The following is a 23,536-nucleotide window of genomic DNA, read 5'->3' as shown; positions in this document are numbered from 1 at the left end:
ACCCCATGGTTCAGGAAGTAAACCACTGGGAAGCAGTCAGAATGCAGCTGGTAAATGAAGCCCAGAGAAACTAATTTCTCTTCAGGGTCTGCCACAGCCACAAACTTACATTGTATTGTGTGCCTTCGCAGTGTGTAAGATCGCTTATACATTGTATTTTGGTCTTCGTAGCAGCAGTATGACATTGACTGGTGCTTATTTCACCCCTTTGCCATCTTTCATTGATGTTGTCAATGGAGGTGTCATTGCTTTGGCTGCAGGTTTCTCCATCATGTCATGGGCTGATATTCAGGCTTGGGGAGTTTTTGGAGGTCTGTCTTGGCAGCCCAGTATGCCATGTACCTACTGTTTTTCAATCTCCATGGTAAGTCTCTTGTGTTCCTTTTTTCTGTGGTTAGATAGCTTTAGGAAGCCACAAAGGGGTTCCTTCCAGAAAACCAGCATTGAATGTAAAACAACTCTTTCTGGTAGTCCCAGTGGGCCTAGACTCCCTCCCTTCCTTCCTTCCCCGCCAAATTCATTGGTTTATTGTGCATATTCCACACACTAGTGAGTTTGAGCTTGTTCTGTTGGGATTGTTTGCAGATTAGTTTGGCTGTTTCGATGCTTCATAATTCTATGAACCTTACAGTTGGTTGTAAAGCTTCCCTGACTTTCTGGATGCTTTGCTGGTGAGGGTGATAATAGTCCCCCTGTTCTCTGGGCCTCCATGAGAGGGTCCAGAGCCAGGCTCCGGTAGGCCAAACAACTCGTGCAACTGATATGACGTAGTAGTGGGAATCCATCTCAGTGTGATAGCTTTAGGGAGCCATTGGGATTCCACCCGAAACAGGCATTCATTATAGTGGCGATTTTTTGTTTTAATTTTCATTCACTACATTTGTATTTTATTAAAGTTTTATTACAGCAGCTTTAAAAATGTATATTGCTGGATCCTTAAATACATAAAGAAAGTTAGCAGGTATGTAGTGAGCAGTAGGGAAGATATGCTACAGTATAATAGTTCATACAGGTAAATAATATACAATATTGTACATGGATGAAAACTAGTTAATAAAATGACAGGAAGGTGAGCCATTTTTATTTTCATGTATTATAATTTAAAAGAAAAAACAAATATGCTATAAAGTGGTGGGTGGGTAGTTTCAGAGGAGCAAGAATGAATGTAGAGATTTACTGGAAAATCCTGCAAATGATAGTTGCACGCATTGTTTTGAGAAATCTCTAGTTCGCGGAACTGTTTTTTTTTATGCATTACAGGTGGCATACAGGCACCATCACAGATCACCACTTAAAGCAGTTTCGTTTAATGGGTATATGTATACCAGAGCGCCTTCACGTCCAAGACCTCATGACTAATTCTACTCTTGTGAGTTATTTGACTCGTATTATCATTATTCTTACCCTTTCCAACTTTTGTAGGATGGGAATGCATCATTCATGAGAAAAAAGTGGTACAATATACAGTAGTACAGAAAGGTTAGTATAAAATTACACTTGTCTATTTTCAATATTTACACAAATGCCTATACAGTATAGCACTTATTTACATCAAAAAATTTAGTTTTTGTAATAAATACAGAATGATGATTGCAGATATTGTACAATGAACTTTATTCCCTTTCTTCCCACTGCATCTAGGTAGCAAGACCATTTGTATTATTTCATGTCATCTTGTAGTTTAGGTACAACACAATCCTTGTATTTATGCATTGTCCTTCAGTGTACCTTGATCCTGGCTAAAGAAGCGACTGATGGCCTGCTTAAAGAGGAGTGATTCATAATATTGTACTAGTTTTATTTTTGTGTTGCAGAATCAAGTGACGGTATTGAACATCGAAACTGGCCATATTTCAGGTGTGGCTTACAGTGGCACACTTGTCCGAGGTGTTGAGCATTATGGCCGAAAGCTTTTTGTCTCGACCTCAGCACTTCAGGCTTCTCTACAGTCCATTCTAGTTTCACTGGGCCTTAAAGTGTACCTCCTTTATCATCTTATGGAAACAACTAGTCGTAGTGCCAGCGATATTCTAAAGGCCATAGCAGTTACAAAGGGTGACTGGGATATTATCATACATTTAACTGGAATTGTTCAAAGACAGTTAAATAAATAATAATATAAATAAAAATGTAATGTACAACTCAAAAAAATAAATTCAGTTTACCATTGTACTCTTAAAAAAATCATACTATTATTCTATTGCAAATATACAAACTTGGTTATACCATTTTAAAGCTTTTTTATTGCAAATGTGCACGTTTACCATTTAATATTAGAAGTCAGCAATTTCATTGCCTACTTAAGCATCTAAGGTTATTAACTATGGTAATTTTTGTGTACGGTGATTATAAAGGCAGCAAATGCCAAGCCTAGAAGGCTACATAGCACCACATGTTTTACAGAAAACACACTCAGAAGTTCTAAATATCACTTTGGAATTAAGTAATTATCTGAAGAAGGCACCAAACTGGGAAGGCTGTGTACCATAATCTGTGTCAAGTAATATTCAAAAGTGCTAATTGTCATCTTTTGTGAAATCATAAAGGAAAAGAAATACAAATATTACAAACATAATTTTGGGGTTCAGGACATTATTAAATACAGCACTAAATGATGTAGACAGCGTCTGGTTCTGTTGTAATGTTTATAGCTTGGCCATAGTGGTGATACATCATCAGGTGTTCCTTCCATTTATAAATATTGTGCTCATACCTCCAAGTTTGGCTAAAAGGTTTTACACTAGGGTGGGAAGACTGCCACCTTTGATGATAACTGACTGTTAAATTTTTAAGAGCTGAAATTGGGAAGTGTAGGAAACATTTCAAATATAAAAACAATAATTTCAGAGACAATTTAAAATGTATCAAACTATTTTAGTAATAGGATAGCTAAAGTGAAACACAATAATCTTGGATATTCATTGCTTGAGTGAAAATAATGCAGATTTAGATTTATTCAAATGCATTTATAGAAATGCACTTAATTTATAAAAAGTTGTGTACAATACTTCATCTCAAAAACTGCATTCCTTGCAACAGTTGATGCAATGTTTATATATAAATATAAATTACTGTACTTAGGGGCTTATTTTAATCCAAATACTTAAAATTACAAGCACAACCATTAGAAGAATTGATATAGTGAATTCAGAGGATATAATTTAGGTCTTCTACAATCTCTCACTGACATTTAAAACAAAATCAGTGGGTTGAAGATTGACGTTTCGTAAAAATACAGGTAAGGTAAAATTACTTACCTTTTAAATTTATTTTTCCATCAGTTTTAAAGCTAAATTAACACCGATATCAAATATATTAAACTCTCAAGAGTTTTATAACAAATGGCCACCACCAAATAATATAAACAATTTTTAAATATATATTATAGATTAACAGTAAGTTGTCAAAAGTACTAATTTTTTAAGAGGTAGATTTCTTCACCCGACATTAATCCACAATACAGTATTTGTAGCTTTGACACAAATGACTAATTCATATCCTACCAGAGGATTATCAATATCTGAAAAAGATTACACGTTTCATTATTATTGTTGGCATTTGTTATACCCTAGATGATACCTATGAGTGCATAGTAGTAGTGAGGCAGAGGTCTGTATTATGAACAAGTGGCAAGAAGCACTATAACACACAGTAGGCTGCACTCCCATTATGACAGCAAACTTGGATAAATATCGGTAGTTTTTGTTGCAGTCACGAAGACTGTTTAAACTTTAATCCAAAATGTTCCTTTAGTATAAACTATTAATTAGTTTTCCCATATTTATCTTGTACAACTATGCTCTATGTACATTCCTTTAATTATCTGAGAAAAGTCCTTGAGAATTTACCACCCAGCAATATCTTGGCAAGAGTGCTGTCTCAGAGCAATGTATTAATAAATTGTATTTTCAACAATATGATATACTGCATGTAAAGGAAATATCCTTGTCCAGTATTAAAAGAAAATGTATTTTTCCTTAACGCAGTGCTGTATAGATATGTTCTGTATTAATGACAAATAATGTTCATCACTTCTGATTTCATGACAAATACAGCAACAAAATTAAATGGGAAAAGACAAAGCCTTTTCTTATGTGAATCACAATAGTGGAATATCCAGGCATGCAAGTTTTGTCTCTATCTTAAGGATACTGTATCTCGAGATGATTTCAGGACTTAGCGTCCCTGTGGCCCAATCCTCGACCAGGCCTCCTTTTTGTTACACAGCCCAGGAAGTAGCCTGTAGCGGCTGTCAAACTCCCATGTACCTATTTACTGCTAGATGAACAGGTCCATCAGGGTGAAAGAAATTTTGCCCATTTGTCTCCGCCTCCACCAGGGATCGAACCCGGAACATCAGGACTATGAATCCGAAGAGCTGTCCACTCGGCTATCAGACCCCTAATCCATTAACGAGATCCATTCTCATGACTACTTTATCCTTCCATGCTGTCCTTTCATCCCATTTTGTCACTATAACAACTTTCTCTCTACCTCATATAAATTCAACTGCTAGCTCATTTTTATACTCCTACATCTTCACGTGACATTATGTTCTACAAAATTTCTTCAAAATTTCTTTGTTTAAATCTAGTTCAGTTCACTGTTTAACATCTCTACTACAGAATTTCACACAAAATTAAAAAAATTTGTTTCAATCTGCTTTGAAAGTGGATAACAAATATCAATGTCATTCAATCTCAATTTAAAAATGTAAATACACTGTATCCCATACCTAATGTAATACTTAACACTTTCACGCCTCCAGCATGCGCACCTCAGCCTACCTAAGTGTGCACTCGGCGTTTCTCGTCAACGCGCGACTAGACTGAAATGTGTATACTGTACTCGTTTCAGTTTTCTCACCTTAATTTGCGTGCTGCGTCGTTCCTTTTGGTATCAATGTGTTCGCAATAGAATTCCCTACAGGGGTATATGCATATAAGGTTCAAAAGTCCAGCGTGATTCTCCCCACAGCAAAGCCGATAGTCAGCCAAGTGTTATCCGTGAGCGAGCACCAATTGGCACACCCGCAACCTAATGTGTGTACTCTTTTCAGTTTAATAACATCAATTTTCATGTTACGTTGTTCGTTTTGATATGAAGTTGTTCACAATATAAAGGCGTACATTAGAAAACTAGTCCTATACTAATCAAACAACAACTAGAATTTTAACAAATAATTTTAATTTTTGACGCTCGTCAACACAAAAGTATTCATAATCTTTCCGGTGTTCTGACCTCAATTGTTGTGCTATATCATTCATTATAGTATCAAATTGTCTGCAATCTAAGGGTACTCATTTTAAAACCAGTCACACAATGATCAGATATAAATTAGAATTTTAACACATTTTAATTTGGGACGCGACATGTGTCCCCGGCTAACAACGTGAGAAAAATTACAGATGCATAATTGGTCCCAGTTGCACGGAAGTGTTAATTATGGCATTATTTATAAGTTCTAAAACTGGTGAAGCTGGCTTTGCACAGGTAAAGGTGCCCATGCTGTTTGTAGAACCAATTACTTGACTAAAATAAATGCTGGGTCAGAAAAGTTCCAATAGCTCTTCTAAAGAGTAATGTAAGAATAAATTAATAATGACTTTTAATGCCTCGGGCATTAGCATTGCAGGAGAAAATGCATATATACATACAATTAAGGATGTGGATACACATACACAAAGAAATCTACTAATAATTATGTCTTCAATAAACCTCAAATTAATGCAAAATTATTTCGGTCAGTATTGTATGGTTTGCCTCGACAATAATCACAGCGCGTGAACCCTGAATTTAATGCGCAACATAAAGAAAGTTTAACTGGATATTGTATAATTTTTGTGTTTTCACTTAATAGGCAAGATACTTCTTATTCCTTATCTCTTGGAAGGATTCACGTAATGGCAGTTTCTTGCATTCAAATCATGTATAAGGAACCATTTACAGTTTCATCTAATCCCTACGTAACCAAGTATACGTAATTCATACCTTACACACCTAATAGTTTGCTCATACACAACTACACACACACACAGCAAAGTATACTGTTATTACTGTATTGTCAAATTTGGCCCAGGACTGGAACTAAAGTTTTTCAGTGTACATAATGTGGTATAAATTCACTTCAAATATAATGTAACAAAAAAAAGTTATATACTGTCCTAATATACCTGTACAACTGAAGTTTTGATGCCTTTAGAACTGTATAACTCAACACAAAATGTAAAATGTTTAGTATGACACACACACAGTGTTTTTATTTCTATGTACTGTATGTGAAGCCATTGAGTTACAAGATTATTTGGGCCTTTGCTTAAAGTCTTACATTTTCATGATAGTCTTATACGGTATATTCCAAAATTAAAACCAGTTTCTTAAACCCTTGTTTGGCTTAGAAAATTTGGCACTAAAATTTGTTTATATTTTAAAGTTCACTATAATTTAAATACTGTATAGTCATAATGTTTAACCAACTAATTTGGAGCCTACATGTTAATGTGTGATGGACCAGGATGAGGCATGTTCATATGATAAAGTACACCAAGACGAGACATGGCTGCATGATGGTGCATTTGCTGATGCATTGGATGGTGCATGGGCATTGGTGGTTGCATGTGGGCAACCTGTGGATGATGCATCATACCCTGAGGCACACTTAAAGGATCTACCAGCACAGTTTGTTCAACTGGAGCAGGAGCTTCTGTGATCTCGGTCACAACTAGAGAATTGTCGTCCTCTGTAGCAGTAATCTCTTGGTATGCCCCAAGATTGCGAGCAGCCTCAGCCGCCTCATCTACCACTGGTCGCATGTGTGGGTGTTGTTGGTGTTGTGGAACCACACTATGATGGTGAGGATGTGGCTGCTGCGGCTGCTGTTGCTGCTGCTGCGGTTGCTGCTGCGGTTGTTGCTGCTGTTGCTGATTTTGTTGTGGCTGCTGATGGACAACTCCAGGTTGGGTCATATGTGGCATTTTAGGATCCATACCTACCCGTTTCTCCATATGCTTAGCTAAAGGAAGTCCATCAACACGTTTTTTACGTAAATAATTCTCTGAGTATGTCATTTCCTGAGGAACATTATGTTTACTCACCAAATGGTTACGCAGCTTGCTACGATCATAGTACTCTTTGCCACAATAACTACAAACCTCTGCCTTCCTACGGTCATTATGAGCACGCTTAATATGTGTATTAAGTTCACCTACCCTTTTGTAACACTTACCACAAATCTGACAATAGAAGGATGGTTTTTCGTGCATCTTAACTCTATGATATCGAAGGGCATCTGAGGTGGCAAAGCGTTCACCACAATACTGACAATTATAAAGAAGGATACGGAGATGTACAACATTAATGTGTCGCAATAGGTCTGTCTTTGTCGCGTATCGCTCACCGCACCTATCACATTGTTCTTTAAATTCGGAATGCATTTTTACTTTGTGCATTTTTAGGGACACTTTTAAGACAGTTTTGCCACATATCTCACACTGAACTTTGGGTTTTGTGGAGGAACCACAATGAGCTTCTTGATGTTCTCTTAACTTCTTGTTGGATGGAGCCATGAAGCCACAATCACTGCATAAATACTCAGTAGTTTTACGATATGTGAGACTTTTATTATGATGTTTTCTCATGTGGAATGTAAGACCTGGGAGACTGCCTAGCTTGCATCCACATTCCCCACAAGTGAAATCATTGGCATTTTGGCCAGTATCATTCAGGTGCTTGCTATTAATATGCATTTTAAGTTTATACTTGAAAAGGAAAGTCTCGCCGCACTCTTCACATGCATATGTTCTATCTTTAAAAGCATTCTTTGCCCTTCCTTTCCCTTCAGTGTGACATATTTCTTGATGATACCACAAGTCATCCTTACGAAGAAAGTGCTTGTCACATTCCCTACATGGATGGCTGGTCTCTGAGTTATTTGCTTTACCTTTGTTAAAGTAAGTAATTACTCCATTTTCCAGAATAGTTTCTTCAACTTCAAGAGGAGTATTATCAATTACAGTATGAACTTCTTTTTTATGAGTAATGAGATCAGTATATTTCTTGAATTCAGAGTCACATTCAGCACAATGATATATTTTGGGGCCTTTATAAGGTAAAATCTTCCTTTTATTAGATGAGGGGTACTGACCACCCAACCCGCGACCAATGAGAGTAGATCTTGTTGCTGGCCGACCTTTACCTCGCCCCCTTCCTCGAACTCTTCCTCGGCCCCTACCCCTAGCCTTTCCCCGTGTTCTTCTTCTTTTGCGCTCATCTTCTGAGTCATCATCAAAGTCAACATCACATTCAATACTCTCAAAACCATCATCTAGAGGCTCTGTCTTTATCTTAACTTCTGTATCATCTGCCAAAACTGTAGCTTTACGTTTTCTTCCTCTTTGACTGTAAGTTACTCTTTCCTCCTGTTTAATCTCTTTTTCATCTTCTGAACTAGTATCTTCTGCTGTACTGCGAGAAAAGCGCTGCTGCTGCTGTTCTGCTTTAGCCTGTGCAATACCACTGTAATAAAGTTCTTGTACCATTTCCTTTATTCTGTCATGTCTCTGTATTACAGAATCAGCTTCATTGACAAGGTTGGTACAGCCTGAACAAAGACAAGTATTAGATTCCATATTAATCATTTTTCGACTAACCAAATGGCTGATGACTTCTAAGACAGTCTTTTGAGTGTAAAGAAGACGTTGGTCATGTTCATACATAAAAAAATCATTGAGGATCTTGCCAGTCTTCCCACAGACAAAACAAGTGTATTGTCTTGTGCGCTTCACTATCTTTTTTTGAGGATCTTCCTCCTCTTCAAAGTCATCTGCCAGGCCTGGAATATTTAAAATTTAAACATATTAAGTATTTATCAGTATTTTAAACATATTAAAATTTTCTTAAATCAAAAAACGACAATTAATTTCTCAAGCAACAAAGGCTATGGAAGCACAGAGCAGTAACAAGTAGAAGTGTTGGGGATGAAGAAGCACTCAAGAATCATTCTAATCATGTGAGAAAGTACACAATGAGAGAAGAAACGGGAATGTGATCACAATATACAAGAAACTAGAGAATAGACAAGGACAGCCTCTTTAAACTGAGAGAAAGTTGTACTAGAAGAAGACCTAAGTGGAAGCTGAAAATGCAAATGAGTTATAAATTTAAAAAAATATTTGTACCCTGTATCATCCATCAACAAATAGAATGCACTACAAGAAGTTGTGGAAAACTCCACCATCTACAGTTTTTAACCCCTGCACTGCGCACCTGGTTTCGGCAAAATCTTCTTGGGGGAATTGTCAAGGACATATTCTTGTTGTTTTCATAAATATTCAGGTAAATTTAATGTCAAAATGTTTCCAAACTCAACTATTTTAATTTAAAAACACAAAGAGTAATGAAAACATTAAAAAACATTAAAATATAGCCTAATTAAAAAAAAAAATAGCACAACTCTCAGAGCGCCTAAAGGCGCTTTATGCAGTGCAGGGGTTAAGCTACATACAACAAAGATTTTGAACACTGGCATAGGTAAATTATAACATGGTGCATGAATAAGCTTTTTTACAACCCTAGGTCATCACAACATAGTACAAGTAAACAGAATTCCTTCTCCTAACCCCCAATAAAATGTAGAAGTCTGAAATCAGACTACCTGAGAAGCTGGTGCTTACCTATCAATGTTTGCTTATAGGTAAGCATCAGTTAAAGAACCTTAACCTAATCTTGTAGCATTAATTGAGCAGGGAAGGAACAATGATACAAGTGGACCCCCTAGAGTTACAAACTGGGTCCAAATTTACCTTGTAGGGTGCATAACCTGATTAAAGTTAACCCATAATGAAGAGTAATTCATGTGACTGAACCTGTTGAACCAGCAACAAGACTCTCCCAATCATGCTTAAGGAGAGTGTCATGCACAGAGTAGTACAAACTAAAAATTATAAAGTAAAGTACAGCGACTATCTCGCAGGTTGGACACCCGGGACAGATATCCCCCAGACCATAATGATGAATCAGGTTACTCCCTCTAGCGCTAACGAGTAGAAGTGATAGTCGCATGAAGGGTTGCTTGTTTGGTTTCTTTCTAGGGGAGTTATTTTGATCGTTTGGGATGTAGATTGCACAGGTTAACCAGACAGTGGTCTGTTTTGATTCACTTACCTTTCTGGGTCCTTCCCCGATCGATGGCAATTATGACATATTTTAAATGTAAAGTGCTCATAGGCCATTGCTCCTTGTGCCTCTCTGAGGTGACCAGGTTCTGGCTTGTGGTTCCCAGTAGGCATAAGAACTCCTGTGACTGATGACCCCAAATTAATATAGCACAGATCAGTTCGAATAGCTTCAGGAAGCCAACAGGGCTCTCCACAGAAATCCAGTGTTGAAGTCCTTTATCTGGTGGAACCCTTCAGTTAGTTCCTCGAGCTACTTCGCTGGTTAGTTCTAAGCTTAAAGCACCCCCACCAGGTTCTTTGAGTCATAAGAACTCCCTCAATAGAGGCAAGGAAATTAGGTGATACAAGATGAACCCAGGCCAAGAGGAAAAACCACCAGAAAGGTAGAGTGCCTCAAAACAAAAAACTGCATTGAAAATTTTGGCAACCTTTACATAAACCATTATCATGCTCATTGTACAGACTCAACTTCTAGTTAGTCAGTTACACTTGCCCATCACCAGATGGAAACCTGGCAACTCAGACTCAGCCAGCTGTCCCCTTCAGACATGTGACCCCAAGATTGGAAAGGATGGAAGGATGGGAACAGGAGCCATCAAAGAAACTTCCTTGCATTTAGTGAGGTCAAATTCTGGTCCTTGGTCCCTGGTAGGTGCTCATGACTCACGTGGGCCTGGTGTGGTGCTTTAGGCTTGGAGCTAAATAAGTGGCTAGTTTAGGCAGCCATTGAGGGAAACCTTCCCAGAAAATATGGCAATTGGTTGTTAACCAGAGCCTCTCATTGGCAATTAAACAAGTGATGTCATCAGGAGGTGAGGTTGTAGGCATGATTATATACAAACCTGTCTGTCCCTCTAGGCTGGATTGACACTTTCCCATGACCCTGATCATCATATTTGACTCTGCACAAACTTTAAAAAGATTCTGTGATGCCAGCAAAATGTTATCTTGCCTGACTTATGGAAAAGATCATGTACAAACTGTGATTTATATTCACAAAGTGGCAGAATGACCACCAAAGTACAGAATAATATCATTTAGAATTCTTCTGTTTAGACAGAAGACAAGAAATAATTATGGGACAATTAAAATATGAAGATTATGTAAACTTATGTCAGATTATGTGGTAGATCATCAAACAAGTTGCAGTGAGAATATGACAACGATATTCATGGTACAGGTAGTTTTTTTATTTCTCAAATAACATGCAATTTTATGTATTTTATATTTATCTTCTCACGATACTGTACAAAGTGTAAAAATAAATAGCTCTTGATGCCTACCTTTTTTTGTTAGAACCTGTGAGAGCGGAAGGGCACCAACCACAGCTTGCATGGTAGTATAAAAGGGCCAAGATTGACGAGTGTATTCACTGATTTCTGGATGGCTCAGGTCCTATTTAGGATAACAAATTCAATTAACTACTTACTAAAGTAACTACAAACAATACAATATTTCCCCAAAGTAAAACTATGTCAAATTTTATCCCACTACATGATGAATACTTTCACACTGCTTACAATGTACTTGCTCCAGAGATAATTCCACTTCTTGCGCGCTTGGTTGGGAGTGATCACGCTTGTTAGTCCTAATTCATCCACTATATTTCTGGAGGAAAATATACATAATTTTAGATGAAAACAATTTGGTACTGTAGTGTTAAAACTGTCATAAAGCAAATATGTACAAATCTTTGGTTGTATTGTAATTGAGTATCAAAATGATATACTGAACACTACTGAAGCCTTGAAACAATGTGAATTTATTTGCAGGAATTCACTATATTTTTCAGATACAAAATAATACCATTTACTAACACTAACCTGGTTTACAAAAGATAAAATACAAAAATCTATAATCTTCAAAGCAATTATAAATTTTTTTAAACCAAAATAGCTTTGAGTGAATATGAAAAGCAATTTTGCTAAGCTGTGCCATTTAGTTGCCCTTATTGCAAGATGCACCATATGCAGACGAGGAGTCACAATAACGTGGCTGAAATATGTTGACCAAACCACACACTAGAAAGTGAAGGGACGATGACGTTTCGGTCCGTCCTGGACCATTCTCAAGTCGATTGTGAGAATGGTCCAGGACGAACCAAAACGTCGTCGTTCCTTCACTTTCTAATGTGTGGTTTGGTCAACATGCACCATATACTGTAATAGGCATCATGACAGCCAGGCAGGAAACCATATAGGCACAATATGGTTTTAAATATTGTGCTGCAGAGAAACATTTAACTGATTCCTAAAGAGTTATTAAAGATGCTAAAGGGTTATTGGAGATATGCCCAAGTCAATCAGACATGACTGACATAGATGCATTCTCTAAAATATTTTAGGTCTAAGAATTATTCGTTGTGATCACCAAACTAGGTCACCTGAAAACACTCTTACTGCTTGGAAACGTATTCCAGCTGCCAAGAGTTGGCACATGCTGCAAACAGGAAAGCAGAAAAGAAAGTGAGGAACTGGAGGCACCCAAATAACACAGTTCAAAAATCTTCTCCTCCACCCACTTAATGGGACAGAGAGCACCTTAGGATCTGAGATTGACTCATTACCGAGAAAAGCCACCCTTAAACAAAAGTCACTAAGCACTCAAAACTCAAGAGAATGTTTGAAAATTTGGTAACTACTGAACAACTTTAAAATTACTGTGTCATCTATCCAATGAACACCATTCAACTGCCAAAAAGATGTGGGCTGAGCCTCTTGAGCTAAAATATCTAAAGAAAACGTGGGTAAAGAGGAACAGGCAGTAACAAAAAGCTATTAAGGTGCCACCCACAAAGGGGCATTTGATTAGAGTAAACTTGTCTTTATAGATAGACAACCTCAATAACACTTAGATTTCTCACAGATGACTAATGCACAACATGGAGAGACAAGCAGGAACAACAAGATACTGAACAAGGTAAGGAAGTATCTGAAAAACAAGAGTCATAGAGAGAATATGTTAAGCTAAAGAGGAGTGGAAAATGGAGTTGTTTAGAATTCTCCCAAGATCATTGGTCTTTCGAGTAAGGACGTACCGAGGATGTAATTTGACTGAGGACGAACATGTCAATGTTAGTAGAAGATTTACAGATAATGAAACGAGTAATAACTGAGGAGGACTGTAGAATGCTGCAGGAAGACCTTGACAAATTTCAGAAGTGGGCAGTTAATAACTCCGCAAAGATTGCATATCAATTCCCTATGGTGCCAGTGCCTGTAATGTTTCTTACCCGATTGACATGATCCTTCACAAGAAGACATGATGCATCTTTTCTTAGGGGTATCATATGTAATAACTCACAAAATCACTCAGAAAATTTACTTACGCAAATACAGATGAAACTTTTTTAGTATTATCAGGAGGCCTTGCACCACGAAGCTGAATAAATCTTGTAGTTACATCTCTTGTCCCTAATTATGAAGATCAAAATGTTAAATGTATAGTAAACAAAGTACAACTAAACACAACCAAATTGTTTCATAGTGATAGGCAAGTTAGATGAGGGTGGGTGCGATAGCAATTTATGTAAGAACATTTAAAATGTAATGTAAACAGGGAATTAAAACAGGACTCTTACATAAACACTCTGGATTGAACTAAATTAAAATAACAATTTACTAGTAATATGAGTAATGTATAGCCTATCAAACCTTGACAGAATGTAAGGAAGATATAGATGGCAAGAAATATCTATGGCATCAAGCTCTTGAAAATGCACTGCATCACAAGGAGCCTGTACAAGTCCAAAAATACCCAGTAATAATTTCATCTGAATGACAAACCTGGAAGAGCTCAGCTAGTATCCTGCAGATAAGTGCTAAAATGGTAGTGCCATTTGACATTTGTCAAGTGCCCTGGTTCCCTAAACTCGCCTTAGAGGCCAGAAGTTATCTTCCTGCTTTCCCAGGTTTTTTTATGAGGCCTGAGTCTCAGTCTGAGCTAGCTCCTCTCTTCACCCTTTTTGAGTAGAAGAGGCCATTTCTGTTCCCTCATCAGGAGTTGGGAGACTCTTCTACAGCAGCTCCCTTCTTCTAATGGTCAGAAGTTGGATTATGTTCCTTGCCATGATTCGATGGCTGAACCCTTTTCTGCCACGATTCAATGGCTGAACCCTCTTCTGCCATGGTATAGGAGGAAGAAGCCTTGCCTGAGACATGATAGAAGTGTTCAAACCAGTTTCTTTATGAACCTTCATGGCAGTTGATTTCCAGATTCCTCATTCCCACACTCCCTTTTCAATTTCATGTAACGCTTGCCTTTTCATGCCTTACATTGAGCTCATCGCCTCTATAGTTGATGCCAATGAGCCAACACTACACATATGCTCTGTCCTGCCTACCTGCTGGTCAAAATTGGTGGAATTTGTTGTTTCTGTTGTGGAACATGAACAATGCATCTGAAATTTATCCTGCTTACTTAAATTTGAATTCTCGTCCAATTTCTCCTTGCTGAAGGCCAATAACTTATTTTGTTTGATCTGTATTAGGCCCCCCTGAAAAGCAGAGGTGCAATAGGAATGAATGCTGAAAGAGAACTATCAGTATCAAAGCATCAAGACTTTTCAACACTCCCTCTACACATATAGGTCTAACTGGCTGACCTCTCATGGTATTCAAAAGAGAAGTCAATAAACACCTCCAGAAGATAATTGATCAACCAGGCAGTGATCCATATGTCAGGCTGCGAGTAGCCCGTGTCCCGACATTCTGGTTAACCAGACTACCAACCTGGAGGCCTGGGACCAGATTCACGAAGCAGTTACACAAGTACTTACGAACGTGTACATCTTTCCTCAATCTTTGACGGCTTTGGATAAATTTATTAAACAGTTTACAAGCTTGTTAACTTCCAAGTCAACTGTTGTTATCGATGTAAACAGCCTCCTGGTGCTTCGGAGCTCATTAACTGTTTAATTATTGCAAACAAAGCTGCCAAAAATTGTGAAAAGATGTACAGGTTTGTAAGTGCTTGCGTAACTGCTTCGTGAACCTGGCCCCTGGTCAGACTGGCCACGAGGACATTGATCCTTGGAAACATCGCTAGGTACACAAAAGGTAAGATAGGCTCTTGAGTGGAAAAAGGGCATCCCTCTCCAAGTTGTTGGCCAGGGAGGACCTCGACTTCCTGAAACTGGTCCTTTTTTGCCCCTATTTTCTCTCACAATGTGGTTTCCTTTGAGCTCCATGTTGATATTCCCCAGGTATCACAGTATGTAACTTTTCACAATGGATCCCAAGGAGTTTGCTTACCTGGCAGATATGCTGAAGTTCTGTGTCTGCCAGGAACTCTTCCCTGACTTCTTTGCTCTTAGTGTTCTTTACTAAAAGGGTAGAGTGAGTTTCCTGCTTTAAATATTGTGCTGACAGTGGGTGCAATTTTACCAAAGTTATTTGCTCCAAACCTTCAAGATTTTTTTCCAGACAGTTCATATTTTTAAGTGTCTAGTGTATTGGTGGCCTGCCTCTATCCTATAGGATTGGAATGGGGAGTAGATGAGGCCCCTTTCCTTTGGATATGTAACATAACCTCTGATATGTGACCCCCCTAGCAAACATGGACTCCATGAAAGGTCTCTGTGGTGCCAGTGCCGAGAAAGTCACCTGCCTGATGTCATCCCATGAACCACGTCTTGAGGAAATGGTAGATCTTGCCTTATTGGGTAAACCAAGTGTAATAGTTTAGAATACCAACTATCAGTTATTACAAATGTATTAGATATAGAAAAGTTGATTTCTAAATATAAAATTAAACTGTAGAATCACATTTCTTATGCAACTGTGTTTGTTTTAAAGTTTTAAACTGAAGTGCTGGGGAACATAAATGTACTTTCGTTTACCAAGTTAATTCACACACGTTAGGCTTTTGTCTAGGTCTAGGTTAAAAGGGTTAATGAGCTGTATCATATCAAACACTGTAGAGGCTTGCAGACCTTCCTCACATAATGACATTTACAACTCTCCCTGTAAATCTACTACATTCTACAGTATAGTTGAATGTGATGAAATGCCTCTTCCTGATGGGTCCTCAGTGGCTCCCTGCATCTAGCCACCTAGGAAGCCATTCATTTATGTCACACCAGGACCTTGCGAGTCATTAAAAGCCTACCAGAGACCAAAGGCCAAAATCTGGCTTCCTCATTGAGGCACAATGAGCAGGGATTCTAAATCACCTTACCCAAGAAATAAGACACCAGTATGATAGAGTGAAACAAAACAGAAAACAGCAAGGGAAATCTTAAAAACTGTGAAAGCAAAGCTCACAGTAATGAGGTTGTTCACCTACTGGTAACACCTCCCCACTGTCAAGTGGTAGCACTAGGAGCTTCTGGACTACCCAGTGTAATGTTTTAGTTACAAGGCAACCACTGGCAACAACAGATGGACCAGATTTCATTATGTTCCATGCTGGTTTTTTGGAAGGGCTCCATTAGTGGCTCACTTTTGTTAAACTCATGACAGTGAAAAAAACTAAAAGGGAGCTCACAAGGACCCGTGGAGAACAGAAGTTAGTCTCCAGAAAAACAAAATATGGATTCAGTGCTGGGTAACCCCCGCACAGGTCTGGCGCATCCCTAGCAGAAACATGATAATGTGCCAACATCACCCTGTCAGAATGGCAAAAACCCCATTAAAGACACACAGGGGGGCTTTACTGGCCCTGATTGTCAAAATCAAGCAGGGGACACCAGGTACAAAAGACCACTAGCCAGCAGACATTGAACTCATGAAGGGTGACTTAGGGAGTAAGTGGATTGCCATAAATCAAGCATGCAAACCCAGTGCACCCCTAAATAAGGAAGACTTCAAATGCCTCAACCCTGAGTCTTGCAGAGGAGTCATAGAGCCATGTAGCACACCAGGCGAGGCACCCTCCACAGGAGACCAGTCTCTCACAGACAGACACCCAAATCCAACCCACCCAGGAAGGTAACCCTGTCTGGGAAGAGGCAACACCAGCATGTACCTAAAGAAAAGAACCCTAAGCCTGTACAGCTTGAGGTGAACAGTAAATCAAGGTTCACACAACAAAGGCACATAAGCACAAGAACATGAAATTAACACTAGAATTGGAACAACTTAATTAAATGGCCTTTGCAACACAGAGTCTAAAGGATGCCCAACATCCACCTAGATAAATCATTTCTTGAAGAACAAAGGTGACATGATGAGCACTTGTGAACTGGTCCACACTAGGCTCATGAGCGAGGTATTACAACAGGCAGTCTGTGAGCTCCAGGTGGTGCCACTTTGAAGTGGGGAGAGGTTACTAGTAGGTGAATGACCTATCTAGTGTATGCTTTGCTTTCAGAGTTGTTTAAATTTTCTTTGCTGTTGTTTGTTTTGTTTCACTCTACATTTTCCGTGACTTATTTCTCATCTAGGGTAATCTGGTCTCCAGTAGCCCTTTAGCGACTTGCAAGGGCCTGGTGTGACTTATGAAGAGTTGCCTAGGTGGCGAGCAACAGGGAGTCACTGACCGAGCCCCCCCCCCCCCCAGAAAATAATATAGCACTAACAAAAATAGAATGACATCTATATTGATTGCATGCATTGCACTCACGTGGAAGTGCTTCTTACAACTGTTGTTTTATTATCAATAGCTCTCTATATAGTAAAAATTCTTTACTCACAAATATTTTCAAAGTTATTTCTAACAGGTCGGTTCCCATGCACAGCACTTTCAGGATCTGCTGAATAGCGCGCTGCATGTCATCATAAAATGGCCAAGAGTGAGGTGCAGGACTAGTTCCATCTGGTCCAGTTTGTACAAGAGAGTTCCTTCACAAGAAAAAGTTTGACAATATTTTATACCACATTACTTTCAGTAACAACATTACCTGACAAATGCTATAAATCTTGGAAGTTTTATCATATTATGTGATAAAATTAAAGTAACCCATTAAAATAATACTTAACATCAGCATACATTGTGTTTTGAATGCAATGATAGAATTGAATCAAGCTGTAAATTAATCTCAGTACAAAATTAGTATAGATGAACTCAATTTGTTGTACACTCATAACAAACATGTACAGATTGTTTCCCTACCTTATATTTAGCAACAAGGTAATTCCACTTTTTCCGTAGTTGGTTAGGGTTGAGAATATGCTCCAGCCCCAGCTCCTCCATAATTTCCCTACAGGAGAAACGTTATAAAAGAAGGACAGCATGTGCAAAAATATATGTATGGTACAGAACATATACATGTCTTTCTTGATATAGCTTCTTAGCACAATAATCCTTAATTCTAATTAATAGACTAGGACAGAAAAATAAAGTTTTTCATTAAATTAATAAAAATAGGCTGTCAAGTACTGTATGTATAGTGAAATGCTCTATCTGAGCTGGTCCATCGGTTGCTTCCCAAGCCTGAATCTTATGCTCCACCCATGTCACTACACACATGCTAAGTCTAGTCAACCTATTCCCCGTCATTGCAAGAATCTTTGCAAACAATTGTGTTATGTAGTTGGGGTGAAGAGACAGCAAATAGGCCATTTCAATCTATTGCTGCATGACTACTCATTGTCACACAAAAGAACAGCTCAATACACTCAAAACATTATATAAGGAGTCACTGAATTGTGAAGAAAACCCATTATCACTGCTAAGAGAAGTGCATTTCACTACACTCAACACCTTATTTCTAGGCTAGGGCCTTTCAGTTGTTCCCCAATTCACATACCCATGGACAATCACCACTGGAGAAGGATGGAGAAGAGAAGGATGACCTTAAGAAATGAACAGAAAAGAAAAGATGCTGACCCTAGGCAAAGAACAGAGCCAAATGGAACTGTAGAGAAAAGGAAAGCTGGCCATGGAGAAATACACTAGCAGGCACCTGACAGAACCCCTGGGCCGACAAGCAGACCAAAGCAACACTTTGGTCTGGCAAGGAACCCACAAAGGCCAGAGCCATGCACATATACAAGGGCACCCAAAAAAGAAGGGGACTCCAAAGCAGAGCATCCAGAGACTTTCCCCAGAAATCTGCCATTACACCACTGCTAGTCAGACGTGCCACTCCAGGTCCAAACTACAGAGAGGAGTCCATTACAAAGAGGTGTGCACTTGATGTGCTCTAACCAAAACCATCACATCACAGACTGGGATCATTAAGGACTGTCATGGACTACCCTTTTTTTATAATCTATGCTACCATTCAATGACAGTTGGCATAGCACCTAATTAGTAATCAGTAGTTAGCAGTGATAATGCATTTTCTACTTAATTTCACTAATTGTCTGCAAATGGTCTGATGTATTGATATATTATTTTCTTAGATATTGAGCAATTACTTGGTGTTGGATTGAGATAGTACTCAACATGGTCTTCACGGTTGGAGATAGGTCAACTATAGCCTAGTGTGTGTATTGGATTGTGGGTAGAGTAAAAGGCTCTAGCTTTGGGAAGCAACTGAGGAACCCCTAGCTCAAAAACTTGCATAATCTCTTATGTTATATGCTTTATGCATTGGCATAGTTCTATATTAAAAGAACAAAGTACATTAATACAAGACCCAGTAAAAATTGATGCTTTTAATAATAAATCAGCTTTAGGAATAAAATGAATCTAGAATATTAGCTACAGTAATAACAAACAGGACTTACGTGTAGGTTGTCTGAATTCCCGTTTCCAAAAAATCTGAATGTCGAGAAACTCGTAGTTCAATGAATCTTCTGGTTAGTTCATTAGGCCCTGATAAAAATCAAGCATTGAATGTATTTAAGTACAGTACTCATTTTTTTGGGCCACTCAGTAGCTCCCCAAGCTATAGCACTGGGGCTGCTAAGCCTTTGGGAATCCCACCGGGCTTCCAAGACTAACTTGAGCCTACCGAGAGCCAGGACCTGAATCTGGTTCTCTCTATGAGGCGAGGGGAAGATTGGTAATCAGAGATCTATCCAAAACTGAGGAAAACCCTCCAGAAAGATTAGGCAAAACAAAACAAACTACTGCTTCATGAAATAAATATAATTGACACAAACAAGGCAAACTAACCTTATTGTGCCCATCTGCTACTAGATTGTGGCAGCCAGTCACATTAAGATTAAGGTCTTTCACAAGAACCAACTATCATTTGCCTTGTTTTTCAATTTTTTTTTTTTTGCTGGCTCCCGGTAGATTGTGAGTCTTGGTTAATTCGTCCCACCAGCATGTAAGCTACGTGGAGCTACTGAGAAGGCTTCTCAAAATAATTTGGAAATAATATACATGTAATCACCCTGTCTTCTGTGGGAAGTTTTCAGAGACACCAAGCCATTAAATAGTTATTTGTTCAAAACATCAATCATATTCAATGTATTTCTCATATACTTTTCCTTCTTGTTATAACAAGAGAAAATTTTATTAATGAATATTACATTAAAAACTAAACAATAAAATTTCCCAGAATGAAATAAGAGGAAATTTTATACTCATTACGCAACTGCCATAATAATTACAGTACTAACATAAAAATTCTGGAGATGCTCGGGATTTAAGCTTATTGACATTAGCACCTCGGAAATGCTTCATAACTTGCCCCATTTCCTTCATGAAAGCCCAGGTGCGCTCTCCTCCTGCCATCTCTTCATCCTAGAAATATAAGTTTACATTGAAGAAAGATTGTACAACTGAATTAATGACAAATGCCTTAAAATTTAACTTTATATGACATTACAAGACACTATTAATAACAAGTATCTCTATGGCAGATAATATTACTACTATCATCATGCAACTCTGATATAATGTTACTAATACCATATAATTATTACTGTATTAATGATAGCAACAAACAGAGCTAGATATGATTCAATTACAATAGGATGACTGAGGGAGTTATCCCTTGTCTCTTAGCCAAGTACTGTACATTATATCTCAAAATGGTAAATATTTTATGAAATATTTAAAAACCACCATTGAATGTAATGAAACTCATTTTTCTGGTGGGTCTATGGTGACTCCCTTGTGTGTCATTAAAAAGCCTACCAGTGATCAGAGGCAAAAACTTGGCCCCATCACAGAAGAGCAGAAGGAATGGCCATCGGCATAAAAGTAAACTAACAAGCATCTGACAAACTTGGGGGCTTTTTATGCCCTGATGGTGAAAATCAAGCAGGAACACCAGGCGCCAATGGCTGCTCACCATCAGACAACGAATGCAGTACAAGGAACAAAGACGGCTTCGAAGGGCACAAGGCCCATGCCTTAAAACAATTAATTATCCAAGTGTACTTTCAGGATGAGAGCTATGCTTGTAGTGTCCCACCTTCCCAAAACTCTTTGTCATATGACACTTTGAAACTACTAATGGTTTTGGTATCCACTGTCTCCTCACTTGACTTCTTCCAACTGCCTACCATTCTGTTTGCAAAAGAGAACTTTCTCATATTTTTTCACCTCCTTTCTTTCCTTAGCTTGTACTGGTATTTATGACCTCTTGTTCTTGAAATTGTAGATTTCAAGAATTCCTCTTTCAACATCAAATAGTGTTCCATTTCCATACAAAAAATTTTCTTTTCAAAAGGACAAATGTACTTTTAAAATAAAGCCTTTAGATTCAAACCTGATATCTCTTGACCAAGTAGTTCCATTTTTTGCGAGCCATCATCACACTGACCCTGTCGGCAATTCCAAGCTTCTCCAGGATATCCCTGGAAGAAAAAATATATATACTTGTATGAAAACAAAGCAAGTCACAAGAGTGTTACATATTGTTATTGTAATTTTACTCTAATTTTCAAGTTAAGCAAAGTTGCCATAACAAGAACAATAACATCCCCCCACCCTTCTTGTTTTTATGTAAACAGTGTCAATATGATTTTCTGAATTTAAGCCCTCAAATGATCCCATAGCAGGCTCTGGCATGCTCTACCCAGGACTAGTATCACCTGCCAGGCTCCCAGTCTATTCCCATGGTGACACATTAAAATGGAAGCCTAGTCACAAGAGGCATAAACTTGGTGTGCACCAACCAAATTACATACTACTTCAGTGAGTTATGATTAGCACAGCTCGTTGTAAAAAAAAATATGCCGAACCCTCAAGCAAAACTAGGAAAGAGCCGTCACATAAACACAAAACAGAGAAATGTAAAATACCCTAAATTGTGTTATCCTTAAATGTTTATTAATATTTTAATAGGAAGTCTAAAACCAGGGCACAGGCTTGGAACATAATCCCTAGGTATAACCAAGGCAATGGTACAACTCAAAGGGAACCAAACTATGTTGGAGGTAGTGCAAAATAATTGTACAAAAGTCATCTGTGGAGCCATTGGCACCAAGTAAGGAAATCTTGAGACACAGTCGCAGCAGAAAGCTATAATCAGGGCACACAAAAAGACTAGCACACTTTGCTATGAAGCAAACACTAAGGGTATAGAATACCTCCAGTGGAAATATAAGTCTAGGAAAACCCAGATGAAGAAACCTAATCTAACTGTCCACTGTAGAGAACAAACAAGGTGATGGGTAATTACCAGGACTAAAAGTGAGGTTTCCAGGCTTGATAATTTTAATTTAGCTTGTAGTGGGAAGTCAAGTCATATTCATGTCTTTGTATTACAGTATATACACAGCAAGATTGTACTCTCAGTGGTGGCTTATGTTAGACTTGCCACCATCTGCCACCCTTATATTGGCGACAGGATCACTTGAGAAAGTATGTTCTCAAGTGATGGGGCTAATCTATTGTTTTAAGATGGGAATAAAAGTAACAAGTGTCTGGTGGGTGATACAAGTCAAGGCTATCATATAAGAGCTGGCTTTGGAAGCTTCCAAGAATGTTAAGTTAGAAAATAAACAAAACAAAATTTAGTAGAGCATAATGAAATGGTACTTTGTGTGGCACCTCAGTAGCTTCCCAGAGCTTAAGGAATTACAGTACAGTAACACCATAAGGCTGTCCCTAAACAGCAGCCACCCAGCAACCTCCTCACTGTAGTGCAATCAGCCTAGCCCCAAAATGTTATGGAAAAGGGTGAGAACAGAGAACTACGACACAGCACACTGAAAGTGGCATTTCATTACACTTAACAATCTACTTCTGTGCTAGCCCCAGCAATAGCTTCCTGGGGCTACTAAGGATGACTTTCCTGACAGAAAACAGTGGGAAAATGCAAACCGGCTGACCTCTGGAAAAAGAAGGCAGCTCTCGGAATATAATGAAGAAAACCAATCAGTTACTTTCCAGTGACTAGTGCCACGCAGCCATGTCAAGGGCATCGAACTTTAAGGAGGAAACAAGCAACAAATGCTCAGTTTTAATGCCTGAAGCCTTGAGCTCTGTCTTGAGCCATAGACATGTGATAGTTAAGAAAATATAAGATGATGAGATAGTTAAGAAATGCATAAAGAGATATATATTCAGAC

General features: G+C 38.4%; 2 protein-coding genes across 5 annotated transcripts in view; one reads left to right on the top strand and one right to left on the bottom strand.

The window, feature by feature from the left end:
* The window catches only part of LOC123756504 (guanine nucleotide exchange protein SMCR8), a 38,724-nt gene extending 36,489 nt beyond the window's left edge, over nucleotides 1-2,235 (top strand). For all 4 annotated transcript variants that reach the window (XM_069331288.1, XM_045739746.2, XM_045739747.2 and 1 more), the window contains exons 11-12: nucleotides 1,261-1,369; nucleotides 1,815-2,235. In XM_069331288.1, the coding sequence (XP_069187389.1) occupies nucleotides 1,261-1,369; nucleotides 1,815-2,114 (409 nt within the window). In that variant the 3' untranslated portion in view covers nucleotides 2,115-2,235. The remainder of the gene's footprint in view (nucleotides 1-1,260; nucleotides 1,370-1,814) is intronic.
* LOC138368636 (uncharacterized) lies at nucleotides 1,067-21,840 on the bottom strand. Its single transcript, XM_069331289.1, is given in 11 exon segments — nucleotides 1,067-8,830; nucleotides 11,459-11,570; nucleotides 11,696-11,783; nucleotides 13,504-13,588; nucleotides 17,809-17,865; nucleotides 17,868-17,940; nucleotides 17,942-17,956; nucleotides 18,228-18,315; nucleotides 19,790-19,877; nucleotides 20,633-20,756; nucleotides 21,730-21,840. Coding segments are annotated over 11 exon segments (3,117 nt in total). The 5' UTR covers nucleotides 21,775-21,840; the 3' UTR covers nucleotides 1,067-6,488.
* Nucleotides 21,841-23,536: the final 1,696 nt, after the last annotated feature.

The sequence above is a fragment of the Procambarus clarkii genome, chromosome 25 (assembly GCF_040958095.1).
Source record: "Procambarus clarkii isolate CNS0578487 chromosome 25, FALCON_Pclarkii_2.0, whole genome shotgun sequence".
Taxonomy (NCBI): Eukaryota; Metazoa; Arthropoda; class Malacostraca; order Decapoda; family Cambaridae; genus Procambarus; species Procambarus clarkii.
Note: the sequence above shows the minus strand (reverse complement) of the source record. Positions and strands in the feature narration are given on the sequence as shown.